The sequence below is a fragment of the Coturnix japonica genome, chromosome 21 (genome assembly GCF_054131305.1).
Source record: "Coturnix japonica strain WE chromosome 21, WE-NBRP24, whole genome shotgun sequence".
NCBI classification, from domain to species: domain Eukaryota; kingdom Metazoa; phylum Chordata; class Aves; order Galliformes; family Phasianidae; genus Coturnix; species Coturnix japonica.
The window spans coordinates 3,832,809-3,860,289 of NC_140683.1; the positions used below are offsets into that span (position 1 = coordinate 3,832,809).

A 27,481-nucleotide genomic window follows, 5' to 3' on the forward strand; every position below is an offset into this window, starting at 1 on the left:
AGTACATAATGCAGCAAAATGATCAAAAATGTACTCATTATGTTCACAAAAGGAAATGTGAATATAATAGTAAGTCATCATCACTGACAATTTGGAACTTAACCGACATCTTGCAGCTTAAAGCGCTGTTTTCTGGTGTCGGGCACTTTGGATGCTTCACTGGAAATACCTCTTTGCTCTCATACAGTTCCATCTTCTGCACGGCAGTTACGTTCACTGTTGGTGGCTGAGTAGCTCAGTTTGCTGTGTTTGTGGGCTTTGTACAAACAGGTGTTCAAAGTGGTTAAAGCACACAGTTGAGATCTTTGCAAAAGAAATGAGGGGTGATGGGAGTTTCTCATTTGATGGTGGATGCGGCCGCTCTTTGGTTGCTGTCCAATGCCGGGTCAGTCCGCAAAGACCACAGCTGCCAACTTGAACCAATTTAATGCCTGTTTGGAAAAATTGTTTTGTAATTGTTACTGATTTCAACAGTTGTAAATCAAATATATTTTATATTTCTTAGACAAATACAAAACCCGCTACCAGACACAGCTACTAAGAAAAGGACAGAGTGTATCTTCAGATATCCCTATCTTTATTTTTTTTCTTGTTGCCTTCATGTCAGTGTAGATGTGTGCCATAAGCAGTACTGCCCACAATGTAGTTTGTTGCATTTGCTGTCCCGTAACTCAAGAAATCTGATTGTTCCTTTAAAATTATTGATCCTAAATCAAAGAACTGATGGCTTTGCTTCCTTCCACAGTTTTCGTAAGGCAATTTAATTGCACAGACCGTCTCATCTGGCAGGAGTTGACTTTCTGGGATAAATGGTGTGAAGTTATTTTTCATTAGTTTGTGTAGGCCCAGAATGTGTCACATGGCAGACCTGCAGACTTTACATTTGTTGTATATTTCATTATTAGGAGCTCTTACTCTGGAAGCTTCTAATCCAAAGACTGTAATCTTATTTATTGTGCTTCCAAACCAGCTCAAACAGGGTGTCACTGCTGCTGTGACCCTTCTGAGGAGTTCAGTAGCTATGACTTCTACATGAAAACACAGATCCAGGCTGCAACTGAAATCATAAATGTTGATGTAACACGATAACAGATTCATTTATGTTTCCTACTGCGTATACATGTTTCTGGAAATTGCTTTAAGCCAGATAGATTGTGTGAAAGTATATCTCTTACATGTGGTGTACTTACATCTCCACAAACCTGCTGCTGTCAGGTGCAGTAAAACACTGTAGAAGTGGTATGTTTACTTTGGCTGTATTGATGTAGATTGCTAATGTTAAGAATGTTACTTAAATCTGTAGCAGTGTTACCATTGTCAGCACTTTGTTCAACTGAACGATTTTTTATTAAATTCCCAATTTTTTGCCGGTTGTGGAGGGGATGTTTTTATCATACTGTGGTATCTTAGAGATGTTTGTTGTACTTAGAAGTTGTGTGTATTGGTATCCGAGGGGAAGGGGGGGGGGGAGAACAATACGACCTGTTATCTGCGCCGCGGGTGTTGCCTGTGCACTTTGCTATGCTGACACCTAGCGGTTAGCAGCAGCATTTCGTTGATCTTATTTCACTGATAATGTTTGTTAAGAAACAAACATCATCACATCTGTGATGTAGGTAAGTTCACTGCCTAGATTCGCTAAAAGCAGTAGCAGGTTGGGTGTGATGCAGTACAGTGAATTGGTTTTAGGTTTGTCATGCCCATATAGGAAACTTGAGGTGCTTTTTCACCCAGAACTCGTGTGAGGTGGCTCAGCTGCAGGCTCCAAGTTGGACAGTCTTCTGAAATGACAGGCTTTGCTGTGTGCTCTCTAGATATGCAGTCCATCCAGTAGATACTGCAGCAGGCCTTATTTATGCTGAGTACAACTTACTTTTTTTCTGGAAGGTTTGAAAAGTTTATTTACTTGCAGAGTATAATCTAAACATTTCAGTTTCCAGATCTTTGTTCTTTTTCTATTTTGTTGCTATAAATGCATTATAAGGAGAAAAATTGTGCTTTTCTTGAGTTTTAATGGATAATTAAGGAGGTTAATTTTAATATTCATAATCCAAATAGACATCAGCAGCTATGTGTTGCTGCAGGTAGTTTTCTCTTCAGTTTCACAGTTTTGATTTGATAATTCCTCATTACATGCAGACAGTGCAGAGTTAGGTATTTTCTTAATGACTCAGTATACATGGCATGCTGAACTGAGAGGTATTTGTGATACAAGGTGAGATAAAGCAAATTGTTTTCATTCTGATCTGCCTCTGAGGAAGCCTGTCTGTGCATGAGATTCTGATGTTTGTTTGGATCTGAATCATGCTGCCCTGGTTTGTTTTTAAAGTTGATTATGGATTTATTAATGCAAATATTAGAGTGGTGAACTCTGCCTTGTTTGTGAAACTGTTTCTTTCTTGTATTGTCAAAGCTGTGTAAATCTGATTTTGATGGAAATGACAAGTATCTAGAATTATTACACTGGATTCATACAGTAGCAGTGTATGTGGGCACTTGCAGTGTGTGCCAGTATGTGGCTCTAATTTGTAATGAAGTCTCTGAGGAGGTGAGATTAATACAGTTGCCATAGTTGTAGTGAGAACTGCAGTCTGTATTATTTGGCTTTTGCTGTTTTCTTGAGCCCAACAAAATCCTTTATTGCTCCGCTCTCCTTTAGAAGCCCTTCTCTCTATCTGCAAATGAATTGCAATGGAGCAATAATATGTTATCTATCAAGCTTTGCCTTCGTTCTAAACAAACCAAGTCTGAAAAGTGGGGGAGGAAAAGAGCAAGGGAAACTGATTGTATTGTAAGTGTAATTGTAATTTTATGTGGGCATTGTGAAACCATGTCAAACTGGAAAAAAAATAAAAATTGGTTTTAGCGTCATGTGAAGAATTAATTTATTTTTATACCTTTTGATTAGTTAATCAGTATGTTTCAGGTTTGTCAGCCTGTCCAACTGCTCCCTGATAACTGAATAATTTCTGGCTAACTTAAATTGTTCTGGATTGAATTGATCTAAATTTGACTTAAATATTCTTTAGATACATCCATCTCAGATTAACCAACATCTCAGAGGACAGAGTGAGTGCACTTTTCCACTTCCACACTTGCTGTGAACTCTCTGTGGTACAATCAGTTGGTGATTTATGAAGTTAACAACTGTGTACTTAAGACTTTATGAAACTCTGTAATCTTAATATGAAACTGTACCTGTTGAAACTGTATAACTCAGTTTTCAAGCTACTTTATCTGAATCACATTGTATGTATGCATACATTACTGGCTTAGTTCTGTAGTCCTTTCAAGCCCTGCTAATTTATATTTGAATTCTAAACAGAGAAGATGGCATATTACTATTTTTCATAATTGGAACTTCAATGCAAACTTTCTGTGAGCAATTATGGGAAAAAGAAAAGCAACAACGTGAATAGAAAAATAATTTTATAACAATAATATTCAATTCATCGTAAGGAAATGAGTCTTTTCAGCTTGTGCTTTTGTCATAGCTCCTCAGCAGTATAAATGATCTGGAGGAAGTGCAGGACATTGGACTTTCATAAGGATCATGTAATGAAACAAAGGTATCTCCTGCATGGCATTTCCAACTTTCCTGCCTTGGTGCAGGAGTGTAGAGACATCCCTGGAGAATTGTGCTCTGCCCTTGTTCTCTGCTGACAGTTTCTGTTATCCAGTCCGGTAAGGATAGCAGTCATGTGTCTGCACTGCTGTGTATCCACACCTCTGGAGACACGGGTTTCAATTGCACTTCTCTTGGCAGTTAGCTGGCCTCTGAGCTCTCCCTGTCTGCAGGGCACACAGCCTTCCTGGCCCTGCTTCCACCAGTGCCCCTGCAACACACAACATGAAGATGTTTTCCAGTTCTAATGTTGAGTTGGTGTAAAGTTTTTGCAGTGTAAGATACTTCAGATGTACTGTTCACTTATCAGTTGTAAGTAGGTATTAACTTTGATTCTATCCCTGTTACAAATTCCCTTCTTACAGTCTGGGCCACTATCACAGTAAGGATTTTTCCATACTCTGAGGACAGTTTGGTCATCTTTTTTTTTTTTTTTTTTGGTTTTTGTACCTCTAAGAATTTTTATGCTTCTGGGAAGTACAATGACAAATCGATACGCATCAAAGCAGTGATGTGATACTGTGATGTAAGGCCAGTGCATTATTTTATATCAGACTCTTTCTCAGACAGGCACTGTCATTTCCTTTAACAATTCCAGAGCCATGAGATCCGAGTGGGCAGATGTCAGAAAAGGAGAATAGATAACATGGGATGCAGAGTAAAGAAGCAAATACCAAATTTGTCCGAATGGAAGTTTTGCTGGAATGTGTGTATGCAGGAGCACAAAATGTGTGTGTTACATACTGGCACATAGTTCACTTTGAAAATGCTTTGTAGCTTTTGATGCTTTATCTTCTGTGAAGTCTGATTGTTGCCATGGTGATTTTTTTATTTTTTTAAGTTATTCAGTGGAAGGGTAAATAGTTGTTTCCAGCTCCCAGGAGCTGCCACATCTCAGTTACTTCCATGGAACTACCACTTGTGTCACTTATTTTTTTTCCCCCTCTAGATGTAAGTTTTAAAGATATGCATTGTACACAGAGCTGATGGATCCTTTCCATGAGAGTTGTCTTGGTATGCCAGAGTATTGTAGTGTTGTAGGAGGATTTGTTCACAGGTAGAAAAACCAATGAAGGAAGTGCACTGGTGATTACATTGCGTGTGAACAAACTGCTCAGAAAAAAAACCACTGCAGAGCAAATGGTGAGCAGAAGCATATATAAAGTACTTCTCTTTCAGTTTTATCATGATCCTTTTCAGACAGCATCTTTGGCCCATATAGCTTTGCATTTTTATTTTACTTGCTGTTGTGTCAGCTCACTGCTGTGTGCCTGTATAGGCATCTGGTAGTGCCTGTGTGATGGTAATTCCCCAGCCTCATCCTGCTGGCTTTACTGATAGGAGTGCAAAGTGACAGAGTATAAAACCTGAGTTTTTTACGTTATAAGAGTGGAGATAAATTGAATTCTTTTATATTCTGGAATTGAGACTTTTTTTCCCAGTATGAAGACCTTGTGGTAACTTGTGAAAAAGTTGTTTTAGTTACTGGGGAAATATTGTTTTATTTTGTTTCTGAGTAATTTGTATTTGCATTTCAGTCCTATTGCTATGTTCTCTCTATCAGCAGTGCTATTGCTGTAAACAGATTTCTGCCTTTGCGTGTGCTGTTTTATACCTTAAAAAGGCTTTTTCCCCCTTAATAACACATTTATGGCTCTTCAAAATGCATTAAATGATCTACATCTTTTAAAATATAAATATATATAAACCTAAAGTGATTATTTTTAATATCTTGAAACTGTTTGAGGTAAGTATAGTTTTTTTATACCTTCCAAACGAAGATGAGGTGCTGTGCTCTGCTGTTCTGTGTACCACAGCAGGGGAGGAATGACAAGAGAATTAAAAATCACTGAGATTCTGAATGAAAGATAATAAAAAATTGTATTTGAGATGAGTTATCACAGCTCTGCTGAAAATGGCACAGAACACAGGAAAACTTAAACTTCCATGAAGAGCATTTCTACCCTGTGTATGTAGTCAAACTTTCCTGTCTACCATGTGTTACAGTGCAAAACCAGAAATGGTAGAATGGAAATGTGCCCAAGGTAGGGATCGTGTTCTGTGCATCTCAGGTGCGCAATCAACAGCATCAGATGAAATTTTACGTTTCTTTGAATGTAGTTTTCTGAGGCCTGACTTTCACAAGATTGCTCTTGAGATTATCAGTGTTTATCTGAACATACTGACACTGAAGCTTCTGCATTAGCTTTGTTGGAACCTGTGAGCATGCTGAAGAGAAGCATTTGTGTATGTTGCAGCCTTAGCAGATGTTACATGTGCAGCTGTTAGGCTGGGTGGGGTCAGGCTGGGGGTCTTCTGCCTTGGTGCTGGAGAAATAAAAGCATCTGTTCAAAAGCCCCCAGATCTTCCTATTACCAGGGAAAGTTGTAAAGTGAGGAGCAGAACCATGATATTTCAGCTTCACAGGGGGAGGATTTGAACACTCAGCTGATAAATTATTCTTCTGTGCCTTTCACACCTGATTCTCTGAGTTTTGTACTATTTTATACATTTGGTTTTGTTTCTCCTCAATTTGTTTCAAGCCTTTGTTAGTTTTTTGTCTTACTTTTAGCCTTTGCTTTTATCGCGTTTTCTCCTGATACTTTACTTATAATTGAGAGTGCACAGCCTCAGCAAGCAATGAAGCAGTGTGCAAATGCTGCCAGGCAGGAAAAGTTGAAGATATTTCCTGAACTAATAAAGCGCAGGGGACTTAGAGTAGAACAATGAAGCAAGTAAACAAACGCCAAGGATAAAATAACACAACCAGTGAATTCAGCTTCTGTGTAAGGCACTCATGTCTGTATGTTTTTTAAATGAGCTATGAATAAGTTGCATTTTGTATTGGCAAAATAAATAATCTAACCAAAACAAAGAACAGAGAGCACCCCCAACAAACCAAAACCACAACAGAAAGCAAAAAAAACCCAATTCTGCTCAGTAGATGAAGAGGGGAAAATCTGTATTCTCCCTGATGTGGGCAACTAGATGGCTCAGCATCGGTGTAGCTTCCTGCAAGGGGAGTTGGCAGGAAAGATTTCAGATTTGCAAAGCAGTTTTCAGTGGCAGACAAACCTGATGAAATCATGAAAAAAATTAGAATATTAAAACAGGTTAAGGGCAAACTAATAGCAGCTAATAACCGAAAAATCACGCTGATGTGGGTTTTCACCATGCACATCATAGGTTGCATAAGATTTGAAACATAAACTTGTAGTACAAAAAGAGGTATATAAGTAAAGTGAGGGGCGGTAAATCAAAATTATTTGCAGTGATTTGCATAGGTAAGTGACAGAGCTCATTCAGTGAAAGCCTAAAAAGATACAGGTGTAAAGACAGAATGAGACATTTGTATGCATGACATAGTTGACAGTTGAGTGTGATTGATTTCCATGACAGACAGCATAGGAGACCTGATCTCATTCAGACTTGTACTTTAACTCAGCATCACATTAAGGTATTCTGATGCTGCCCTGGGGCTCAGCAGAATCACATGTGAATGAAACCTCAGTGCTGCTCTCGCTGTCATCTTGGCTCTGCAGTCCTGGGGAGGGATGGGCGCGCTGCTGTCCAGGGTATTCGTCTGGGACTCATCACTTGCTTAAGGCTTCTGGAAAGGACTAAGAAGGGGACTAAGCCTTGTTTTTTGGTTTGGATTGTGCATGTTGTCAGAGAACAAGGCTACCTTTTCCCCCAAAATGTTGATTTTGTTATGGACAGAGCATTAATGAAAGATCAACTCTGGCTCATAGCCAGGAAGCTGTACGGGCAAAAATCATGTCAGCAATGAGGACCATCACTTTTTTCTTCTTTCTGTATATTAACTATAAACCCTGCAGAGGGCTGTGCTGTTCTTTAATATCCAAACAACTTCAGTCTATTACTCACTATCAAATGAGAAGGTTTCTTCATTTTTATTTTTTTTTTCCTGTAATTTGAGTCATTGTGCTCCTTTCCTTTCATTCAGTGATGAGTAACTTTTGGCAATGACAGATATTCTATTGTGACTGAAATATGCATTTTGTAAGTCGTAGCTTTACTTGGTATTTAAATACACTGTGTGTGTACAGTGTGCAAGATTTATGCAGAACACAGCTGGAGGTATTCTGCTCAGAATTCCTATGGCTTAAAATGTCTCTTTCAAGTTTGAAAATGTGTTGTGAAGTAGCTACCATTATGATAATTGGAAGTTCAGCTTCTCTGTCTTGCCTCTATTATTTTTTTGAATACAATTAACACATCACACACACTTCACCTGGTCTCTCCTCATTTACCTCTGACACTTCCTTGATATTTATTTAGACACATGTGGTGTTTTTGCTTTGAACTCAATAGTTGGTATATTCACTAGATTTTTTTTTTTTTAATAAACATTTTTCTTGTTTAAAGATATACAATTAGTTTGCATTGTTAGAGAAAAGTATACATATTGATGTCAATTTATGTCTTTTACTTATTTGTTAGATGATCAGGATGTAAATTGTATGAAGATTGTAGAGATAACTGTGATTACTTTCAAATCAAAATACCTGCTGAGGAGTTGCAGGATCAGCTCATCTCATTGTAGTTCTCATGAGGGAACAGTACAGAGATGTGCAAAAAGTCACCCAGAGAAAAACATATAGCTGTCAACACTAAATATTAAAGAAATATATGAATTATACATTTAATTCCAGATTGTTGTATTTTCTGTAGAGTAACATAAATACAAAGCACAGAACTCAGTGCTTCCTTTAAATTAAGCTTTATTCTGTCACATTTGGCTGCAGTGCTTTTATCACTGAGAACAAAACTAAGGCAGCACATTTGTTTGAAAAATCAAGAAAATTTCTGAAACTGGACTCAGTAAAATAGTATTGGCATAGTTTTTTTTCTTAAGTAATTGCCACATCTTGCTGCAGCATATAATTTGTATGTAGCTATTGGCAACTTAACCTCAGTATCCTTCAGAATAAAACCTGGGAATTGCATGAAAAATTTTGGAAAAGAGGAAGAGTCTGTCTTTGATAGATCAGATTTTAGTGATGTGAAAATATCATAGTACTGTATTTTAGTTGTGGAAATTGGATTCAGAGGGGGGGCTTATTATTTTAGGAACATTCCCAAGGCTTTGAGGTTTCATAATAAAATCAATATAAAATTATCTGTATTTGATCCTCATGATGAAATGGAAATTTCATGGGTTGTCTCATTAATTTTAGCAGCAGTTTGGAATGAATTGGTGCGGTGTTTCTGTACAGTTTCTGTTCACTTTCCATTCCTGTGATTACTGCTTTCCAGAATATTTGCAGTAAGTGCATTGCTGAACATGCCTGATATTTATCAATTAGTGTAATCCAGGAAAAAGTTATCATCTACAGAATAAGAATTCATTGCTTTGTTTTAAAACTGTATTTAAACAAGCATGATCCACTCAAGGCTTTTCAGATCACAAGGTCTTTGTGCTAGTTCAAAAATGTTCAGAAAAAAAATGGAAGTTACGCTGTGTGTTGGAATTAGTTGCATCTACAGCGTGTTCCTGTTCTTGTAAGAGCTTTGCCTCTCAGTTCTCATGCACTGCAGAAGGCCTTCCTTGTTTCCTGCAGCAGTGCTAAAGTATGAAGCATATATCGACACGGTGTAAGGCATTTTGAAATGTTGTCTGGGATAGAAGATGTGTGGTTGTGACAAAAGACAAGAATGAGGTCTGCTGGTTGCCTCACTGCAGTGGGCACTGTGGGGAGATCTGTTGTTCTACAGCTGCATCTTTGCTCAGCTGCTTAGGGAAGGGCATGATGCAGGTGTCATTAAAACAGGGGATTTATGAAGGACACTTCTATCACAAGAATGCAAAGGGAAATCAGTATTTATTTTTTTTGAAAAACCTTTGGCTTGGACTTCCAAGTTTTGAAATGCATATTTAAAATGATCTCTATATAAAAGCACTTGGAAGAGCGGGCTTTTTATTTTTTATTTTTTTAATATGAAATCATTCTGTGATAAAATATTTCAAGTACTGGCTAAGCTGTAAAGCTTAGGGCTGATAAACAAAGCATCTGAAGCCAAATGGCCCCGTAGCTAACCCCAATTAAAATAAAGATTTCATTGCGCTCTGTCCTGACAGAGAGGGAACATATTGTTGCCTTTAAGGGAATTTGGTTTAGTTAATGAAAGAATTTATTTCATTTTTTCAAATACAGAACCTAATTAAATAAGTTTCAACTTGACTTGTAGTTGAGGACATTTTAACTCCTTAAAGGTTACTTTTGTGTTCCTAGTGTAGCTCTCATTTGAATAAATTCCAAGATAGCAGTTAGTTACGTGACTTATATCATAAGAAATTTTATCGTATATCTTGTGTGAGAACCATATGCCTGTTTTATATATATGTACATAGATGTTGTTCACTCTAAAATTAAAAGGCTTTTTACTGATGTTGCTCTCTTGAAGCATTCTATTTAGCAGTAAGTATTACTCAGTAAGTTACACAACAGGCACTTCACAATGATGCAGAGGCAAGAATGGCAATTCTTTGCTCTGAATACACTTTATAAGCTCTGAACGGTGTACACGTATTGCTTAGTACTGTCACTGAAAGTCAAAGATATATCAAATAATTATTTTTTGGTGAAGCTCTCAGAGCTGTGGTCAAAATCTGTGTCTTTAGAACATTTGTTCTTAGCAGGGATTATTGGTGAAAATGAAAGCAATTTGTAGGAATTACAAATAGGATTGATTTGCATTTCTTTTTCTGTATTTGTATAGTGAGGTTCACCCTGCACCTGTCAACCAAATTCTCCACTAAAAATATAAGAAATAAAAAATACTGTTCTCAGAGATGCTTCTTACACATAGAAATATTTTATACTCAACACCTGAAGGCACTAAAAAAAAAATGATTATACTGTCATTTACCTTACTTACTGGCCTGAAAGTTAGTAACTAAGTTACTGATGTGTCCCTTGTACTGGAATCTCGTGAGAATGGTTACTTTTTATTGGTGAATAAGGCTCTTTGGATGTGCTCTTGATAATTTTTCCAGTGTATTAACTGTAATCAAAAGCACCCAACCAGCAATATTTGTAACGTGCTGGGATCTTCTAAATTAGTTCTGACAGAAGCTGAAACCTGGCGATGAACTTCATGTCAATAAGTCCAGGTAAATAATTTTCAGTTGTAACACATATGTAAGTATTTTCCCCAAAATGCATTACATTTAGCCAGAGTTCTAGATATCATAACTACACGAAAAATTATGTTTCCTATTAATTATTTTGCCGTAGCTTATATTGCACTCAATTTTAATTAAATTTGAATCACTCTTTTGGAGTCATAACTGATGTGAACATTTTCCAAAGTCTAGTAAACCTACAGGACAATTCCCCTACGTCTTTTTCTTGCTTCTTGTTTTTCATCTTGTCCAAGTGCTGTCCTTTGGAAGTCTTTGGTGATGTGTGAACGAGAAAATGATACAGCAATTTGACTGGCAATTACTCAAACAGAAGTAATCAATTGCATTTTGTATTCTTTTGGACCACTGATTTGAATAGCATCATAAGAAGCCTAAAAAACCTATATATTTGATAAGAGTTATGGGATTTATTTGATTTTATTTATGTTCAGTGTAATGAATACAATGGGTATCCCATGTTTAGTTTTCAATATGCAGATACTGAATCTCTAAATATAAAAACTAATTCCTTGACACTGTAACCTGCAGTTCTTGCTCTTCTACCTGTAAGGGCATTGTCTTCACACACATTAGATACAGATTTTATTTTGATATCTCAGAGTCTAAAAAAATCACTTTTTTTTACTTAAAAAATTCAAAAGGGTGTTAGAACATCAGTCCTTATCATTGCATAGGAAGGTCTGTAGTATTAATTGGTTGTCAGATCCCTAAGAAATAATGGATTAATGCACTCGATCATAGTGCCCTGTTCAGAATTTGAAGTTTGCTGATGTCCCCAGCCTCTCCATTTAACGCAATTACAGATATGCTTTCAGGACGTTTGAATGCATTGCATTTCATTAATATGATTTGAGCAGACAACACTAAGTTGCTGTTGGGCCTTCTCTGACAGCTAATTACTGAAATGAAGTGTGTAAATGACTAAGAAACAATGGAGCACTTGTCAGAAACATTAAAACAATGCAGAAATAGTGCCAAATGCTAGAGTCATTCTATATGGTTTTTTTGGTGTTTTTTTTCTGGCCGTAAAGAGCAAGCTTGGGACATGCATAGCTGTAGTGGCCAGTTAGACCTTGGGGAGACAAAGTTCGTCATCAATGTCAGAAACACAGTATGCTTAGATTGTTGTATGGTTACATTTCTGCTCTTTTATTTATGCAATAGGACATAACAGGTTGCTAACACACCTACTTTTTGCTTACAGGCATAATTTTCGTACATTTTCTCTATAAAATGCCTAATCTAATAATTTAAATATTGGAGATTCTGCACACATCAGCCAATTTTGTAATTTTATTTGCAGGAAAGGATCTCCCAGACAAGTTAAAGAAAGCGGATAGGGAGTGATTTTGTTTATTCCCGTATGAAAATCAACAGGGCAAACCAATGAGGATTTGTAAAGGGAATATCCAAAGCAAGCAGAGAGAGGCTTTTCTTTGTACAGAAGGTAGCAGATCTGCCAGGTGAACCTTTAAGGCATGATACTGAGGAACTTTGTATCAGCTTCAGGGGACATTGGAGAGAGGCCTCTGTTTGGATTTATTTAATAACAAGCAACAGGAGACTCCATTAATTTTTTCAGATAGTAGAGAAATAACATTCAGGATTTCTACCTTCCTGGTCTGTTCTAAGCATCTGCTTGTGACTCTGCCAGAGACAGATAACCAGGGAGACAGCCTATTCAGTTATGGCATTTCTTTACTAAAACTGCAATTTTCTATTTTTTCCCCCCCCTCTTTGTTCTAAATTTGGGAATCAACCATGAGAAATGCTGTTGCTTGAATATTATGTAACTTGTTAGAAAGAAAAAGCAACAACTTGTTTCCAACACTGTGGATGAGGCTCTGTCATCCCAGCTTCCTATGGTACAGTCAGATACTTTGGTAACAGAAGATTGTATGGTTTTGTTTAAGAACGGATGTTGCACTTTTGGTCTTGAATACCTGTATGCTTTCTCAAAGCTTCTTGTATACCTGTCCCTTTGGAATATAAGAAGCTAAAACCACAGTGCCTTCAATACTGGGGAACGGGCTTATCTCAAGGCTTTTGTTAATCATTTATTACACGGTGTATTCTTCTCTTTATTTATATACCTGCAGAATTATTAAAAGCAGTGTAGAGCTGGTTATAAAGTATTTTTGTCATCCTATTCAAGTGATTTCTGCATTGTTGTAAGAAGAGGTGCTGGTTATTGTTGAGATTTTTTTTTTTTCTGCATGCTGAGAAGAGTCTTGGATTACCAGTGTGTTATTTTGATGTGTTCAGCCACATCTCATTGATAATGAGAGCTGGTGCCACCTGTGAGCAGCTCCCATAATTTAATCTGTGCAGCTCAAAGTCCACAGGAAATATGAAGACAAGGGAGTTCGTATCATATACGCTGCAACCCTTATGACCTCAGTGATACTTTCACATTCTCTGGTTTTGCAAGGGATTTTTCTTTCCAATCCTTAACCATTTCAGTTAGTAAAGGTAAACAGAATAAACTGAGTGGTTTTCTACATTCCACTGACAATAAGAATAAATCATTACCTTGATCTAATCACTTTTGCAATCTGAGGACCTATACAGTTACAGCTCAGTTTCTTAATAGGAAAATGCACCCTTTAAACTATGTAGCTTTTCTTGAAAACTCAAGAGTTATAAGTAATGTGTTTCAGAGATCTTGGTTTAATATTCTTTCAAGCAATTCAAGGATCTGCAAAAGTGAGTTACTGCAAACATAATAAATGTAATAGATGTGAAAAGTATGTAGTAGTGGTACTGAGACGCAGAATGCAGTGCTAGTGACCTAGGTGATTTAAGGGGCATTGTTACGATGTGTAGCATGATTTACTTTATTCCAGTTACTAATGTCTCCTTGTTCTCCTTAAGGAGGATTCCTTTAGATTTTCTTCCTGCTTTCAAGTTTCATGTTGTTGGGTATTTAAAGATTCTCTATGGCCAGTATGTCCAGCCGTGGTGCTGACAACTGGGTCCTGTTGCAGCAGGAAGGGGAAGACACGTGTTACTGATAGCAATTGGGCAGGCTCCCATTCTTACAGTTAAAATGTTGAATGTCTGTCTAGACCTAGTTCTTATCCCTCTTGCTGATGCTAATCTTTTCTGTGAGTGGTACAAGCAGCTGAAAGAAGGTTGTGAGGAAACCAGTGGCTTTGGAGGGATGCTGTGCTTTGGAGGCTTGAAGTACTCCAGAAGATGGAGTAAGGTGTGCTTGCCAAGCACTGCAGTGTTTTGATTACCATTGCATGCAATAATAGGACAGCGTATTTTTCTGATACACAGTAAAGATTGTATTAGCAAAAATATTCATCACTATCTACTATAGATGAAAAGATTCTACGTAAACTTTATTTAAACATAAACTTGATAAAATTACCAAGCTATAAGGAACAACAACTCATCAAAGTTTTTTCTTGTCAGCATTTTTCAGTGCATTATTCAGTGTATTCAATGTATGTAGATTTTTCAGTGTATTGCAGGGAGAATAGGTGGAGGTGCTCTGCCAGAGAGATCCCAGGTAAACAGGACCCAAGGGGACACAATTTAGTAGAATGCTTTTTGAGGGTGAATTAGTGTAAACTGCCCTGCAAGTTCAGGGACTGGAAATCATGTGGGTACCAGGAAGTAAGAAAAAAAAGTCTCTCTACCAGCCCTGTGATCAAGTAATAAAATAACTGCAATGAAAAATAGTCTTTGATGTTTTTGAATTCAAATCTAAGGAATTTGGATTTTTTCAGCCTGATTCAAAATAAAAGAAAAAAAGGACAGCAGTTGGCTGCCTGTTCAGCCTGTCCTACTCAAACGTTCACGCTGAGGTGCTGCAATACTTTGCCATCTTTACAATTCATTTTGCAAAAACAAGTTCCAGGCTGAGCTCTGCTTTCATGTATTCTCTCTCCATGGAAATTATGTCCTTTTTCTCATTTCAAATTAGATGAGTACAACGAAATCCTTATTTTACATATTTATTAACAAGGCTTTCATCCCTGTGGTATTGTAACTTCACTGCTTTGTGCAGAGAAATTACAGGGAGAACTTGCAAACATTGAGGGAGGTCTACGTGATCATTCTTTTTCAAGCATTATTGCTCTTATGTACGTTGTTCTTGCACATTGCTCCACCAGCCATCTATCATATACTGTTGATATTATTATTACTTCTTGTAATTAAGAGATTAACCGCATTATAGACCTCATGTAAAGTTCAGATCTGTGCGGATATTCATTGTTAGAAAACTAATGTGTGAAGAAGTGATGATGAGTCCACTTTCTGGCTTGGTGAGAGTTAAGAGAATTGTTAGCATCACCAAAAAGTATTTGGTCAGGTACTCAGGTGCTGGAAATTTTCTTAGCAACACTGGTCACCCAGGAACATGCTCATCTGCTGTTCTGGGGTGGAGATTACAAAGCTTAATGATTAGCTTCTATAAGCTGCAGCTGATGCCAGACTCTACCCCCTTTACACCTAATTAGCCTCATTAATGAGCTCTTCTGCTCTCCGCAGAGAGGGCTTCCTCCTTGGAATAGGAGGCAGAAATACCTCACCCAGGTAGATATGCTGAAACCTTTAATTATTGCTCACACCTGCAAAGCCCTGTGTCTCTGAAAGCAATGTTGTTTAGCTGAAATTGTTCTTGTTTACAGTGACCACACTACACAGTATTAACTCTTTATCACCATAAGAGTTGTTTCTAAGCTTTAAAAGTATTAATGTAGGGTAGAAATCTAAGTGAGCAAAGATTTTATACTTACTAAAATTGGGCACATGGGAGAGAGGAGAGGGGCATGTGACAAGAGGTGCTTTTCACAGTTCCTGAATATTTATTTTGCTTAACCCTGAAAAATGAGTTTGAACTGCTGTGGAATGTGGAAACTTGCATTACCAGAACTGAGAACACTTTGATTCCATGGATGTCTAACTTTTGCAGGTGGAGAAATACAATTTTATAGTGCTAGGAATAAAACAGGGAAAAGAGCATTTGTCAGTTGAGCAGACAGTGAGTGACATCAGAGTCTTTGATCTTTGAGGATACCATAAGAATGGACTTCATAGTTGGCTTTTCTTGGAATATGCAGAACCAAAAAAAAGTTTTGCTGTGCAGCAACAGCATTGAGCCTCACCCACAGAGCACGTCGTACTGCAGTGTGTGAGCTGCAGAAATTCATGTGCATTGTTTCATAAATGCACTTTGAAATGAATGCCAAAATAAGGCATCACAGTGAAGGATCCTACAAATATTTGTATACTGTTTTGTCAGTTAGTCCTACTTATGACTGACATGCATGGCATCAAAGTCTGCAGAGCCTTCTTGACAGAAACCCCTGTAGGCCTAGTTGTGTTCCCTGGGTGAGAAGGCCTGAGGTTGTGGGGCAGGTGAGAAGGACTTGTACAAAATACAATTAGCACTGAGGATGTGTGGGCCTGGAGGGGTGCCCTGGCCCTGCAGGCAGCTGCCCAGCTGCTCTCTGTCAGAACAGCTTAGCAGTGTGTCCAGGCCCTGCCTGCTGCCGGGCACCGCACAGCCGTCTCCAGGACAGCTCCAGGAGCTGCATGGATGCTGCGTGCCCAGCCAGATGTGTCTCTGCTCAGATAGTCTAATTAGGTGGCAGCTTTCCCTTCACAAAAGAATTCAGAAATTTGGTATTGTTTCCATGTCAAAAATATGTAGCTGAAATAATGAGAGCTGGGAGGAGTAATGTGGTCAAACAGTAAATAATTCCACTTGCCACAAAGCTGGGCTTCAGTGTGCAAGCTGCATGCTCACAGTGATGGAGAGCAGATTCCCTTTGGTGACTTTGTTGTGGATTGAACAAACCCTGGGGGACAAAGGTGGTGATAAGATAAATCTGCTTTTGTCATCCTCGCGCTTGATGCAGCCTTCTCTTTCTAAACATGCTGGAATCTGTCCGAGGACTGGGACAGACTGCACTTCCTGCACTCGGTTCTTGCAGTGTGCAGCACTCTTAGCTCTGAGGCTGGATTTCCCCCCTCCGCCCTCCCAACTATTTGAATAAAGATTGCAGGAAATGAAATGCAGCGGAGACCACAGGGAAAGAAAATCAAACCTACCTTAAAAATATGGATCTTCAACCTGTTGTTGTTCTGGGGAAAGGGCTTTATTCAGTACAAATCATAGAGCAGCTCTGTTAAACATAAAGGAAAAGGACCATGCTTCTGGTGATTGCAACAACATGGCTGTTTCTCCAAGCTTGGTACGTTCTCTCATGGTTAAGTCATAGCCTCACTCTGAGAAACCAAGAGTAAGTAAGTGGTGAAAAGAAAATACAAGAATTCTCCCTGAGTACTTTTAAAGGGAATTGAGGTCTGGTGGATCCCAAGAGCAGGCATCTTTAAGAGTAGTGACTGAAAGTTAAGGGTTTATAATCCATCATGTGGAAACTAATACAGCAAGTGTGCATGTGCATGTGTTTATATGTTAACGACTGATCACTTAAGTTTCCCCAGAGATCATTGCAGGACTAAAGCAGAAAGGAATGAAACTTTTTCTAGTGTTCCTAATGCAGTCTGAAGTGATTGCTTTTCTGGCTGGTTTTCATGGCAGTAGCTGAGGTTTCCACACCAAGCTAGCAAGAGGTGTAACATGATGACTCACCTCAGTAAGTTCTGTTACAGTAATAGCACAAACTGCCAGATACTATTGAAAGGAGATGATGTACATCATGTTATCTCATCTCGTGTGCATTAATGTACTACCAGACTAGATCCCAGTGAAAATTTAAAGTTAATTCCTTTTATTTATGAGGTTGTATTTTATTGCCGTTACTGAGTTAAGTGGGATTTTCATTATGTGCCTTTGTGTCTAAAACTTCTCCTTTACCCTGCATTACTGAAGTTTAAAACCTGTTTATTCTCCTTCCACGTCTCAGCTATGTGTTAAGATATTTCTGCCTTCAGTTTGGTTTTGGGGATCATTATGCAACGCAATCAGATGCATTGGTGCAAGACGTGTTTGCAGTGTTTTTTAATGGGTGAATCTTGGAAGCTTCATTGTTTTGGATAATTGTTGGGCTTTTCTATGTATCAAAGGAATCAAAAGAATTCGTTGTTGTGATTTGTTATTTATGAACACTCGTCATTCATGATTTTTGCAGTGATTTCTTTATTCCTTTTAACAATATATTGAATTTTAATAAGAGAAACAAAGAAAAGGTCATCAGGCATCTCTTGGGAAATACTTTGTGTAGACTGACTTCTATATTTTGTCACAGTATAAAATAAGTCATAGAAAGAATTGCTCTGCAATTTTTCTCCTTTTTTTGTGTTGTTGCTAATGCACTACAATAGCTAAAATAGAAAAAGGCTTTTTTCATTATAGGGAATTGATAGCCACTTTGCATGCAGAACATACTAGCTTCAATGGGAGTGCTGCTCATGGAGTGATTGCAGAACTAGGCCCTGAAATTACCTTGCCAGCTAATGATAAAATCGCATGCAGGCCACAGGGGTTTTTGTGGAATAAATATAAGAGTTGAACAATATACAGTACACATTATACCAGTAATTTAAAGCATATCCAGGACAAAGAGAGAGTTCCCGATGCAGGCAGCATCATAGAGATTTGCTGTATCTGATAAAGATTAGGTTTCTCAGCTCATAATACCATACTATTACTTTCCTTTTGTTAGTCTTTCAACACCTACACTCATGCATTGACACAATATCAAGTAGGAAGAGGAAGAATAGCCGTATATTTAAGGTACTGAGCAGGGATTAAAGAAATTTTGGTTCTTTTTCCTGCCTCTGCCAGAGACTTTTGTGACCATGTAAAAGTTGCTTATTATTTTCTTGCCTCTATTCTTGATCTGTGAAATGGTGATATATATTTTTTTATTTTTTATTTTTTTTATATATATTTTTGTCTCCCTCTTTCCATCCTCCCCCTCCCTCCCAGGCCTAAATGCATTAATACTGGCTTCTTTGCACTTTGTCTTCCTCAAAGACAAAGTGCAAAGCTCTTTGCTTGAGCTCTTGCTTGAGCTCTGGAGGCATGAGGCTGTATTAGTAGTTGGGTGAGAGAACAGCTGGCCCATGTGGATGATTCTGACATCAGAGCAGACAAGCTCCTGTAGAAACAGCTTGTCTAATACAGGAAAGTAGTTTTTGAATTTGTGAATATGTACTTGGTATAAGAAGAAAATGCCAGCTATGCCAGGAAATTAAAAAGGGTTGAAAGGAAAAGCTAGTAACTAAATGTGATTTAGTTATTTTCCAGTGGCACTTTTTTTGTTAGTTTCATCTTTTATTTAAAGTTTTTGTGTAAATTTTGTCTGATCCCTTAATGATGCAGGAAGTTATGGGCTGAAATGAGTTGTGAGGGGTAGTGTTGAACTACTGCTGTCTTTGTCAGTATCTGAACTTTTTCTTCTCAGTGCTATAAAGCAATTAAATATTATTTTGTATTCTTTCTTACAAAGGTTTCATAGTGTTTTTAAGGTGGCGAATGTTTTTGGATCTGAATACATTTTGGTTTTTGTACAATTAATTACGACCTAGTCATGCATAGTAATCATCATAACAATAATGTAATAATACTGTTATCAATGGCATAGAAGAAGCACTTATGGCCACAGAATTCTCATTATGTTTTTACATTCGAATTTGAATTGTGTGTTTAAATTTGCTTCATCCTAGCTGGCAGCCTGCTGGTAAATGTAAAGTGGCTGTAGGGTGCAGATCTGTGTCCTTTCTGAGGACACTTCTGTTTTATTTGAGTTTTGATCAAGAATGGATTTGTTGATATGAATCTGCTTCTGTCTGCAGTCAGACCCAGTTGGTGTCTAGTTTTGTACAGAGAATTATGTGAGCACTGAGAATGCTTACAAGGTAAAATTAGTTTGGGTCTGTATATGTGTACACTTGGTTACTGCTGTGTGATTTTGTCATGTAAGCATTAAACAAAAACAAAAAAACGCCTCTACGTTCCTTCAGATTTTTCTGATTTCTGTTTGTTAGTGCAGAGTGGATTCTACTTTGTCATACAACCAGAAAAATCTTCTGTGCCTGTTTAATCCAGTCCAAGCTATGAATGCCATGCCACGTCTCACTGCTCTCATGATCTGTCTGAGGTCCATCTTAAAAAGAAGGCTCCCAAACACTGTAATGATGCCTCTGGCACTGGCACATCTTGCTGCCCATGACTGTACCTATGAGCCGTGGCACAAGTGTAAGGGAAGTTTTTACATACAGTGTTTTGGAGACAGTGTTGATGTGACTGAGTGTTATAATTGACGTCAGTGAATTGTTTGACTTGCATTCATTCTCCCTTTTATTTGTCCTTCCATTATATAATTGAATATATATAATTATCAGAAAATGCGCTGAAAAATGACAGCAGTCTGAGAGGAATTTCAATTCACCAGCACGTGCAAGAGAATTTAGGGAAATGTACCATTTTGTTTGATACTTTTAATAGATGATTTATTAAGATTTACAATACACATGCTGTAAATACTGTCTTTTTTGTTGTTGTTGCTTTTTAAGTCAGAAGAAAAGTTCACTCTAGCCATATCTTTACCCATAGCTATTATCTACTCTATTGAGGAGCATAATAAGAAGTCCAAAATTGGACTGGTGATGGAAACAGACATTTACATGAGACAGTAAATGTTTGAGGAGTACAGTCTGGATTGGTAAATACATGATTTTGAAATACTATTCAAGATTACCCTTAAAATCCTAATTTATCAGACCTGGTAAACTGGTTTCTTTTTGAACAGAGCCTTAATTCACTTTTCTTTAGAAGAAGTCTGGTCAAATCTCTGAGCATGCAATTTCTTTGTTCCTGAGCAGCATCTTGAAATGCTAATAAAGCTCTGTACCATTTGCTTAATGCAGAGTGTTTGATCTATGCTTTCTTGATTCCATTATGACTGAGGCAGATGCAAAGAGCTTTCTTGTGCTGAATGTATGTACTAGTTATGGGGAGGTTATTTGTCGTTGCAAATGCAAGCTGAATGAGGCAGTGTCCTCTCAGGTGTCTATCACCAATTTCAGACTTTCTTTATGGAATCCTGCTGGCTGACTGATCATCCTTCTTCAGCTGTGACGAGCTAATCTTTCCTTGACATCGTAATCACAATTCTTGAAAGGCCTGCAGAGAAGTGCCTTGCCTTTGGTCGCTGTTGTATCTGACACTGACATATATATCCGGATCAGTGAGACTGTTCTCGTACCTTTAGTTTCCTTGTAAGTCTGGATGGAATTAAGAATGATTATTCCTAGAATATCTCTGCAGGCTTCACTCTGTCACCTGCCGCATGACCAATTTTAGTAAAGGATGTGGTTATTTGCAACATCTAATTGGTAATGCAACAGTGATATATGGATCTCTTACACATTGCTGTTCCTGCTGTATGTTTGGGTTTTGGCTGCATGGTGTACTGACACCAGGCTTACAGCTTGTAGACTGTCAGACTGTCAACCTGTGCTGCACCTTTAAATTCCTCCCACATTTTCTCATTTTGTGGGTAGTATACAGAGCAGCTTTAATGGCTTGTGTATTTATTAGAGAGGTTTTGAAAGAGCACCTACGTGGTTTAAAGGCATGCATACAGCAGCACAAAATTCATTACCCTGCACCACATGCTGACCATGATAATGCGGAGGAGATTGCATGCCTCTTCCATGGCGTAACTTGAGGGTTTTCTAAACAAAGTCTTCAGTATCTTTATTTGCTTTTTTTAAAAAAAAAAATTATTTATTTATTTTACCCTTAGAATTAAATTAAAAAGACAGCTGTCTTTTTTTTATCTTCATGTGCTCTCCAGTAGGTGCGTGGCTGCCTTGAAGCTCTGTTGTACCACACATGTTGGGTGTCCGTTCTGTAGTTGGAGTGGAAATAGCTGGACTTTGGGATTTCCCTTGTCACCTGTGTGTCTTTCCAGAATCGTTGGTGTTTGCCTTCATCCCCACTTCCAATTCTTTCTCTGTCCTGCACTATCTTTTCTGTCACACGTAGTTTTAGTCCTTTCTGTTGTGTTGTGAAGGCTAGTGCAGTAAGGTAGCTGGCCTGTCTGCCGGAGGGTAGTTCAGGCAGTTCGGGTCTGGTTCTTCTCCCTCTGACAGTAACTGTCTGCAGGAGCTCCTGCAACTTTCTCTGAAAGAAAGTTCTGCTTTTTGAACAGTGATTGTCCTGGAAGCCCAAAATGTCATTGTGTGGCTTTTACAGCATAGGTGTGATTTATTTTTTATATTTGGAAGTTTCTCTCCATGCTTTAAGATTGTAGATTATGTTTATTTTCAATGCGTGAACTTCTCTGTTCTACAACAATAATAATGATGTTACCTAAACTTGACATATTTATCTAACTTTGCAGATAAATCATTTTCCTTGCTGGGTTGCTTTGCCTGCACATTCAGAGTATTTGCAATGATCCTGTGCTTTTAGTTGGAGAAAGAAAAATGGAAATTCTAGGTGTTGATAAATCAAGGCCTACATTCTAATTGTTGGAGTTAGCAAGTTTAGTAGTTGATTATTTTTGTAAGAAGTCATTGTAAGTGTTTTACCTGTGAACAAGACTATGGATTTCATCAAATATCTGTGATTCTTAGCTTATTCCCTCCCACGCAATGTTGTCTGCCAGTAAAAGCAGAGCTGATAAGCTTCATAATTTACAGCTAACTAAATCTGTCAAGGAAATGGTCTTGTTGTCCACCTTGCCTTTTTGTAATGAAGCTGTGGATGGAGGTTACCAACAGTGTGTTCACCCTTCTGGAGGTCGTGGAGGATGGGAGGTACTAATGCATTCTGAGCTGAAAAGCTCACGCTTGACCTTGATGATTAAAGTTTTTCCTATCATCCAGCAGCAGTCAAGCCTGAATTGGCTCTTAAGAAGTCAAAAGGTCTAATCAACCTAATGAACAAACTCAGTCATTAGTACTTTGGGGAAGGAAGTGTCGTAGCACCGTACTACTCTCCCCAGCTGCTGTGTGTGCTGTGAGGAGCGGTGTGTGAGGCTCAGCTGGGCATGGGGAGCTGCCAGCTCTGGGCACAGCAGTGCTGGAGCACTTCTGGGCAGAGCCTGCTTCTGTCTGCAGAGCTCACATTCCTCTGCCATGGGACAAATGTAACATTGCAGGTTATGGGAAAAGGAGATTGTGTTCTTTATAGTAGTTATAGTGAGGATTAAATGAAAGCTAAACCTTTTTGCAGTGAGGTACTACTTCAGTCTGATCATGGGCTAAATTTCTGCTTCTCTTTGTAGTATTGTTCCTGCTGTTTTCGCACTCCAGATTTTGTCTATGTTAGCCACAAATGGTTTTTGTGCAGCCTTTATTGTGTTCCAACAGCTGAATTTGGGAAAGCATTTTTCACACTGATCAAGTAAATACCTGCTACTGTCAATCGAAGGCAGGTTGGTATTGTTAAAATTAGGTTAACCATTCTGAAATGATAGTTGTCACATAAGAAACCTGCGTTTTTCTCCAAAATCTTGGAAATTCTTTGGCTCCAGGAAAAGGTGAACTGTCCTAGGAGTGGCTCTTATCCAGGAAAGACCCATCCAGGCTCATACATTTGTTCAGACACCCACTTGGGATGGGTCCTTTCCTCAGGTTAACAACACCCTGCGACCTCTGGTGTTTGTTGGCTGTGGGGTTAGGGGTGAGGTACGTCACATAGTCTCATGGTGATTCTGGTGCCCCAGTTCTTTGGGGTCAGGAGCAGTTAGCTTACTACATTCCGGTTATTTTAAGCCAAATAAATCCTTCATAATCCTCATGAATTGCATTAAAAACTGACAGAACTGCTCACACCGTTTGGTGACAGTGGCAGGGTCAGTTCAGTGGCCATGTGACAACTTACTGCAGAAGCTGATAGGGAAAACCCTGTGCCCTCCAGCAGTGCAGTAGGTGGGGATGTAAGCTGGCATTGGGTCACTTTGCTGCCTTGCATTCACATGGCCAATGGCAAACCACGTTTCTAATATAGAAGGCTTTCAGAAATGCAATGGTAGCGAACATTTAAAGATGTGCTTTCAGGTTATTTTTACTATCTAATGTTGATTCTACTCTCAACAGATTAAAAAAAAAAACAAAAAACCAAAAAAATATATATATTTTAACATGGTTATGAAAAAGCTTTCAAATTAATTATACATCAGTATAATTTTATCTTGCTTTGCTACTTTTTTAGTTTTAATTCAGTAAATGTATTTGCTTGCTACACTGAGTATTTGTCAATTTAAGTGTGGAGGTAATTTGTGCCCTTATGGCAGATGCACAGCAGACTTCAGCATTAACATAACTCATTAAAATAAGATAAAAGTAGAGCTGCAAAACAATCCCCATCTTTTGCCAACATGGATCTGAAAAAGGGAAATTTGACTCATTTCTGTATATGAAAGTGTAGTCTTTCTGAACTGTGGAAAGAACTGAGTAGACTAGACATTACTGACTTCTCTGTGCGCATTAACTGAAAAAAAAAGATGAGCACAATACACAAAATTTAGGTGGCCTTGTGTCATATTTTGGGAACATTAAGTAAAATTACCTGTTTTGTCTGATTAAAGGTCCTTCCCCAGTTTTATTAGTATGTGTAGAAAGCGAATGTGTTTTATTTTGGTGACACATAATTTGCCACAATTTCCAACCTGTTTCTCATTTACCAGATTAAAACCTGGAATAAACCTGCAGTTTACTGAACTTAATACAAATTTTATTTATCTACTTATTTTTTGAATGAGGTAGATAAAATGGAGACTGTGTATTTAAATGAATTCATTAGAAGCTTCTTCTTAATCCTCTGAACTCTACAGGGTGAACCCATCACTTTTTGTGAAGAAACATTTGTGTCCCATCGCTCTGCTGTCATGAGGCAGTTCCTTCAGAATGCCATTCAGCTCCAGCTCTTTAAGCAGGTACTGGCTTCATTGCTCTAATGTAGAAGCAGAGTATTTTACAATGCAGCTGTTTTTTATTTCTTTATTGTACAGAAACCATATTATTGTTGAGTATGATGTTACTGCCTCAAGAAGACTGAGTGTGAACATAGATGTACAGACAAATGTTAAAAATGTTGTCCTTACTGCTGCAAATGTAGAATAACATCTTTCTGGAAAACACTCTCTTTTAATGCTGATATTGTAGTTCATCGATGGCCGCCTGGATCTTCTTAACTCTGGAGAGGGCTTCAATGATGCTTTTGAAGAAGAGATAAATATGGGAGAGTATGCAGGTAAGCAAGATGGTAAAAAATTAAAGTAATTTCAGAGGTTGTCCCTGATTTACTGTTTTTGCACTATCATGACATAGTGGCTCATTATTTGCACTCACTTAATTAGCAGTGATTGCTCTATAGGTTAAAGTATCTTAATTTTAAGTTTTTGTTTCTGCTTAAGGAACTTTGAGTAACTTATCATAGTCTGAATAAAATCTGTTTGGCCTTACAAAACCTCAGCTTTACCACTTGGTTGAAGTATGACTGAAAGAGTTATTGCAGTGCTGGACACTGAAAAAACCTCATCTTTACCCAGAATTACCATAAGTTTCTTTTGGCAGACTTAAGAAGTCTTAGCATTCTCAAATGCCTGAAAGAAAGACCGGATAAAATAGAAGTTCCTCTTAGCAAGTAAAAGAAAAAATGTAAATACTTGATCAGTTTTTGGTATTGTTGTTTACAGTAAAATGAAAAGGTGATTATCCTCTCCTGTAGTATCCATGCTGCTAGAACAACTGAGTGCTATCACTTTGTATTTCTAGCTTGTTTTCCATGTTGGAGAGTTACACTTTATTTTTGTCGTCCTGTCTAGGTAGTGACAAATTGTACCTCCAGTGGCTCTCTACAGTAAGGGTAAGAACACAAAACTCTTCCAACAGCCATTCTAACTCTCACTGGACCATTGGACAGTTCTGTGTGTGTGTGTAGTCAAGAACAAGACTAACTTGTTTCCTGCAGGGTTTAGCTGTGATGAATTTGAGCTTAGCTGTGAGAAAATAACGCATGCTCCAGCTGAAAAAAAAACATATATACACTAAAATCAACATAGGAATTCTCATGTTTTTGAACACCATTTCCTAACTGTCTTGGAAACAGATAGAAATAAGTTATTGTCATTTGAGGAAGTAGTGTGTTTTATCCTTCCTTACCAATTAAAAAGGGAAGAAAAGGGACTATTGCCACTGCAAAAAGCTACTCGTAGTATTTGGCACCTGATTTCAGACATCTCTTTTAATGCCTAAAATATGATATGATGTATCAAAATGTAAATATTTATTGTTTAAGAGTATGAGTCTGTAGGAAGGGCCAGTTTCTTTCATGACAGACTTGGTTTTGTACCTTTCCATTTGCCTTATTTTTCTGGTTATGAATGGAATTATGTACCTAATACAAAAAGACTGGGCCCAGTATTATCTTGATAATTTTGAATGAACTATACCTTATGATAGTAAAGTAAAAAATCTCTGCACATAAATACATAGGATGACGATTTTTAAATTATAGGAATGGTGAATGGCTGACAGTTAACATGAAAATCTGTATAATTACATTTGGAGTTTGATATTATTTTGTTAAAGATCAATTGTTCTGTAGAAACATATGTAGCGATTTTAAAAATTGTTTTGCTTATGCGTCTGATGTCTGGAAATACAATTTTGCACAAAAATAGGAAAACACGAAGTTTTATAAGATTTGATTCTTTCAGTTTTACCCATCTCTTTTACCAAGTGAGGTACTGTTCAGTGATAGTCATTGGTGTGTGGAAGATGTATAAAAAATTACATTCTGTCTGACATAGTGCTTTCTTATGGCTCATATTTGCCACTTGCCAATTAGCTTCTCTAGGACTGCTTAGTAGTTAAATTTCTTTCTCCTTCAATTTATCCATTTAGATCCTAGAAAAGTCATAACAATAATAATAAAAAAATAAAAATCCAATTGAATATTTAGGGTTTCCTGATACTGAGTTTTCTGCCTCAGGTATTGATTTAGTAGGATACTATTTTCTTAAACATGCTTAGGATATTGATGCAGTTTACAGGACATCTTGGGGGTGAGTGGAACAGTCATATAATACTGTTTTATGAGTTGACCTGTTGTTACTACAAGAAACTGACATATTTTAATTTGAAAACTGCTCTGTTAAACAGAGTCAGGGTTTCTCCAGTAAAACAGAAAGAAAGATTCAATCTGTTTTTACTTTTTTTCTTTTTCATTTAAGCTTGTAATACCGAGCTCTGCAAATAAACATAGGTAATGCTTTGTTAGAGTTAAGAATGATGTTAAGAATGGACTGCTGTTGCCTTTAAGGAGCTTTGATAAAATTTATTCTATTGTTACTGTAATTGTAGAAAGGAAGTGGAGCCATTTTAAACACAGTAAAGACCAAAGCTAACCCTGCCATGAAGACTGTCTATAAGTTTGTAAGTACCAAGTATTGGCTTACTACTGAGATAAGAGTCTAATTATAATCCTGTATTAACTTTTCAAATGAAACTGAGGGCTTGAATTCATTTTCTTGGACTCAAAATTATTTAAAATATGTATTCATTTCAATTTCAAATTTAAATAGAAAAGTCATTTTGAAATTTAAACATAATTGAAATGCAGAGGAGAATGAGAACCTGTGATTTCTTTTGTGAGTATAGATGATACATTCTATTTATTAAATACAACTGTTTCTGAGAAATAGCGCCTATATGCTCTGCTAAGCAGCTCTACCATC

The 27,481-nt window shown here is 37.6% G+C and overlaps 1 protein-coding gene across 31 annotated transcripts in view; it reads left to right on the forward strand.

Moving 5' to 3' along the window:
* DENND1A (DENN domain containing 1A) overlaps window positions 1–27,481 on the forward strand; it is a 176,974-nt gene that overhangs the window by 111,662 nt on the left and 37,831 nt on the right. For all 31 annotated transcript variants that reach the window (XR_014936214.1, XM_032448081.2, XM_032448087.2 and 28 more), the window contains 4 exons: window positions 24,575–24,676; window positions 24,906–24,993; window positions 25,568–25,608; window positions 27,108–27,179. Coding sequence is in view for 30 of the 31 variants with exons in the window: in XM_032448081.2 (XP_032303972.2) it covers window positions 24,575–24,676; window positions 24,906–24,993; window positions 25,568–25,608; window positions 27,108–27,179 (303 nt within the window). In the remaining variant the exon portion in view is untranslated. The remainder of the gene's footprint in view (window positions 1–24,574; window positions 24,677–24,905; window positions 24,994–25,567; window positions 25,609–27,107; window positions 27,180–27,481) is intronic.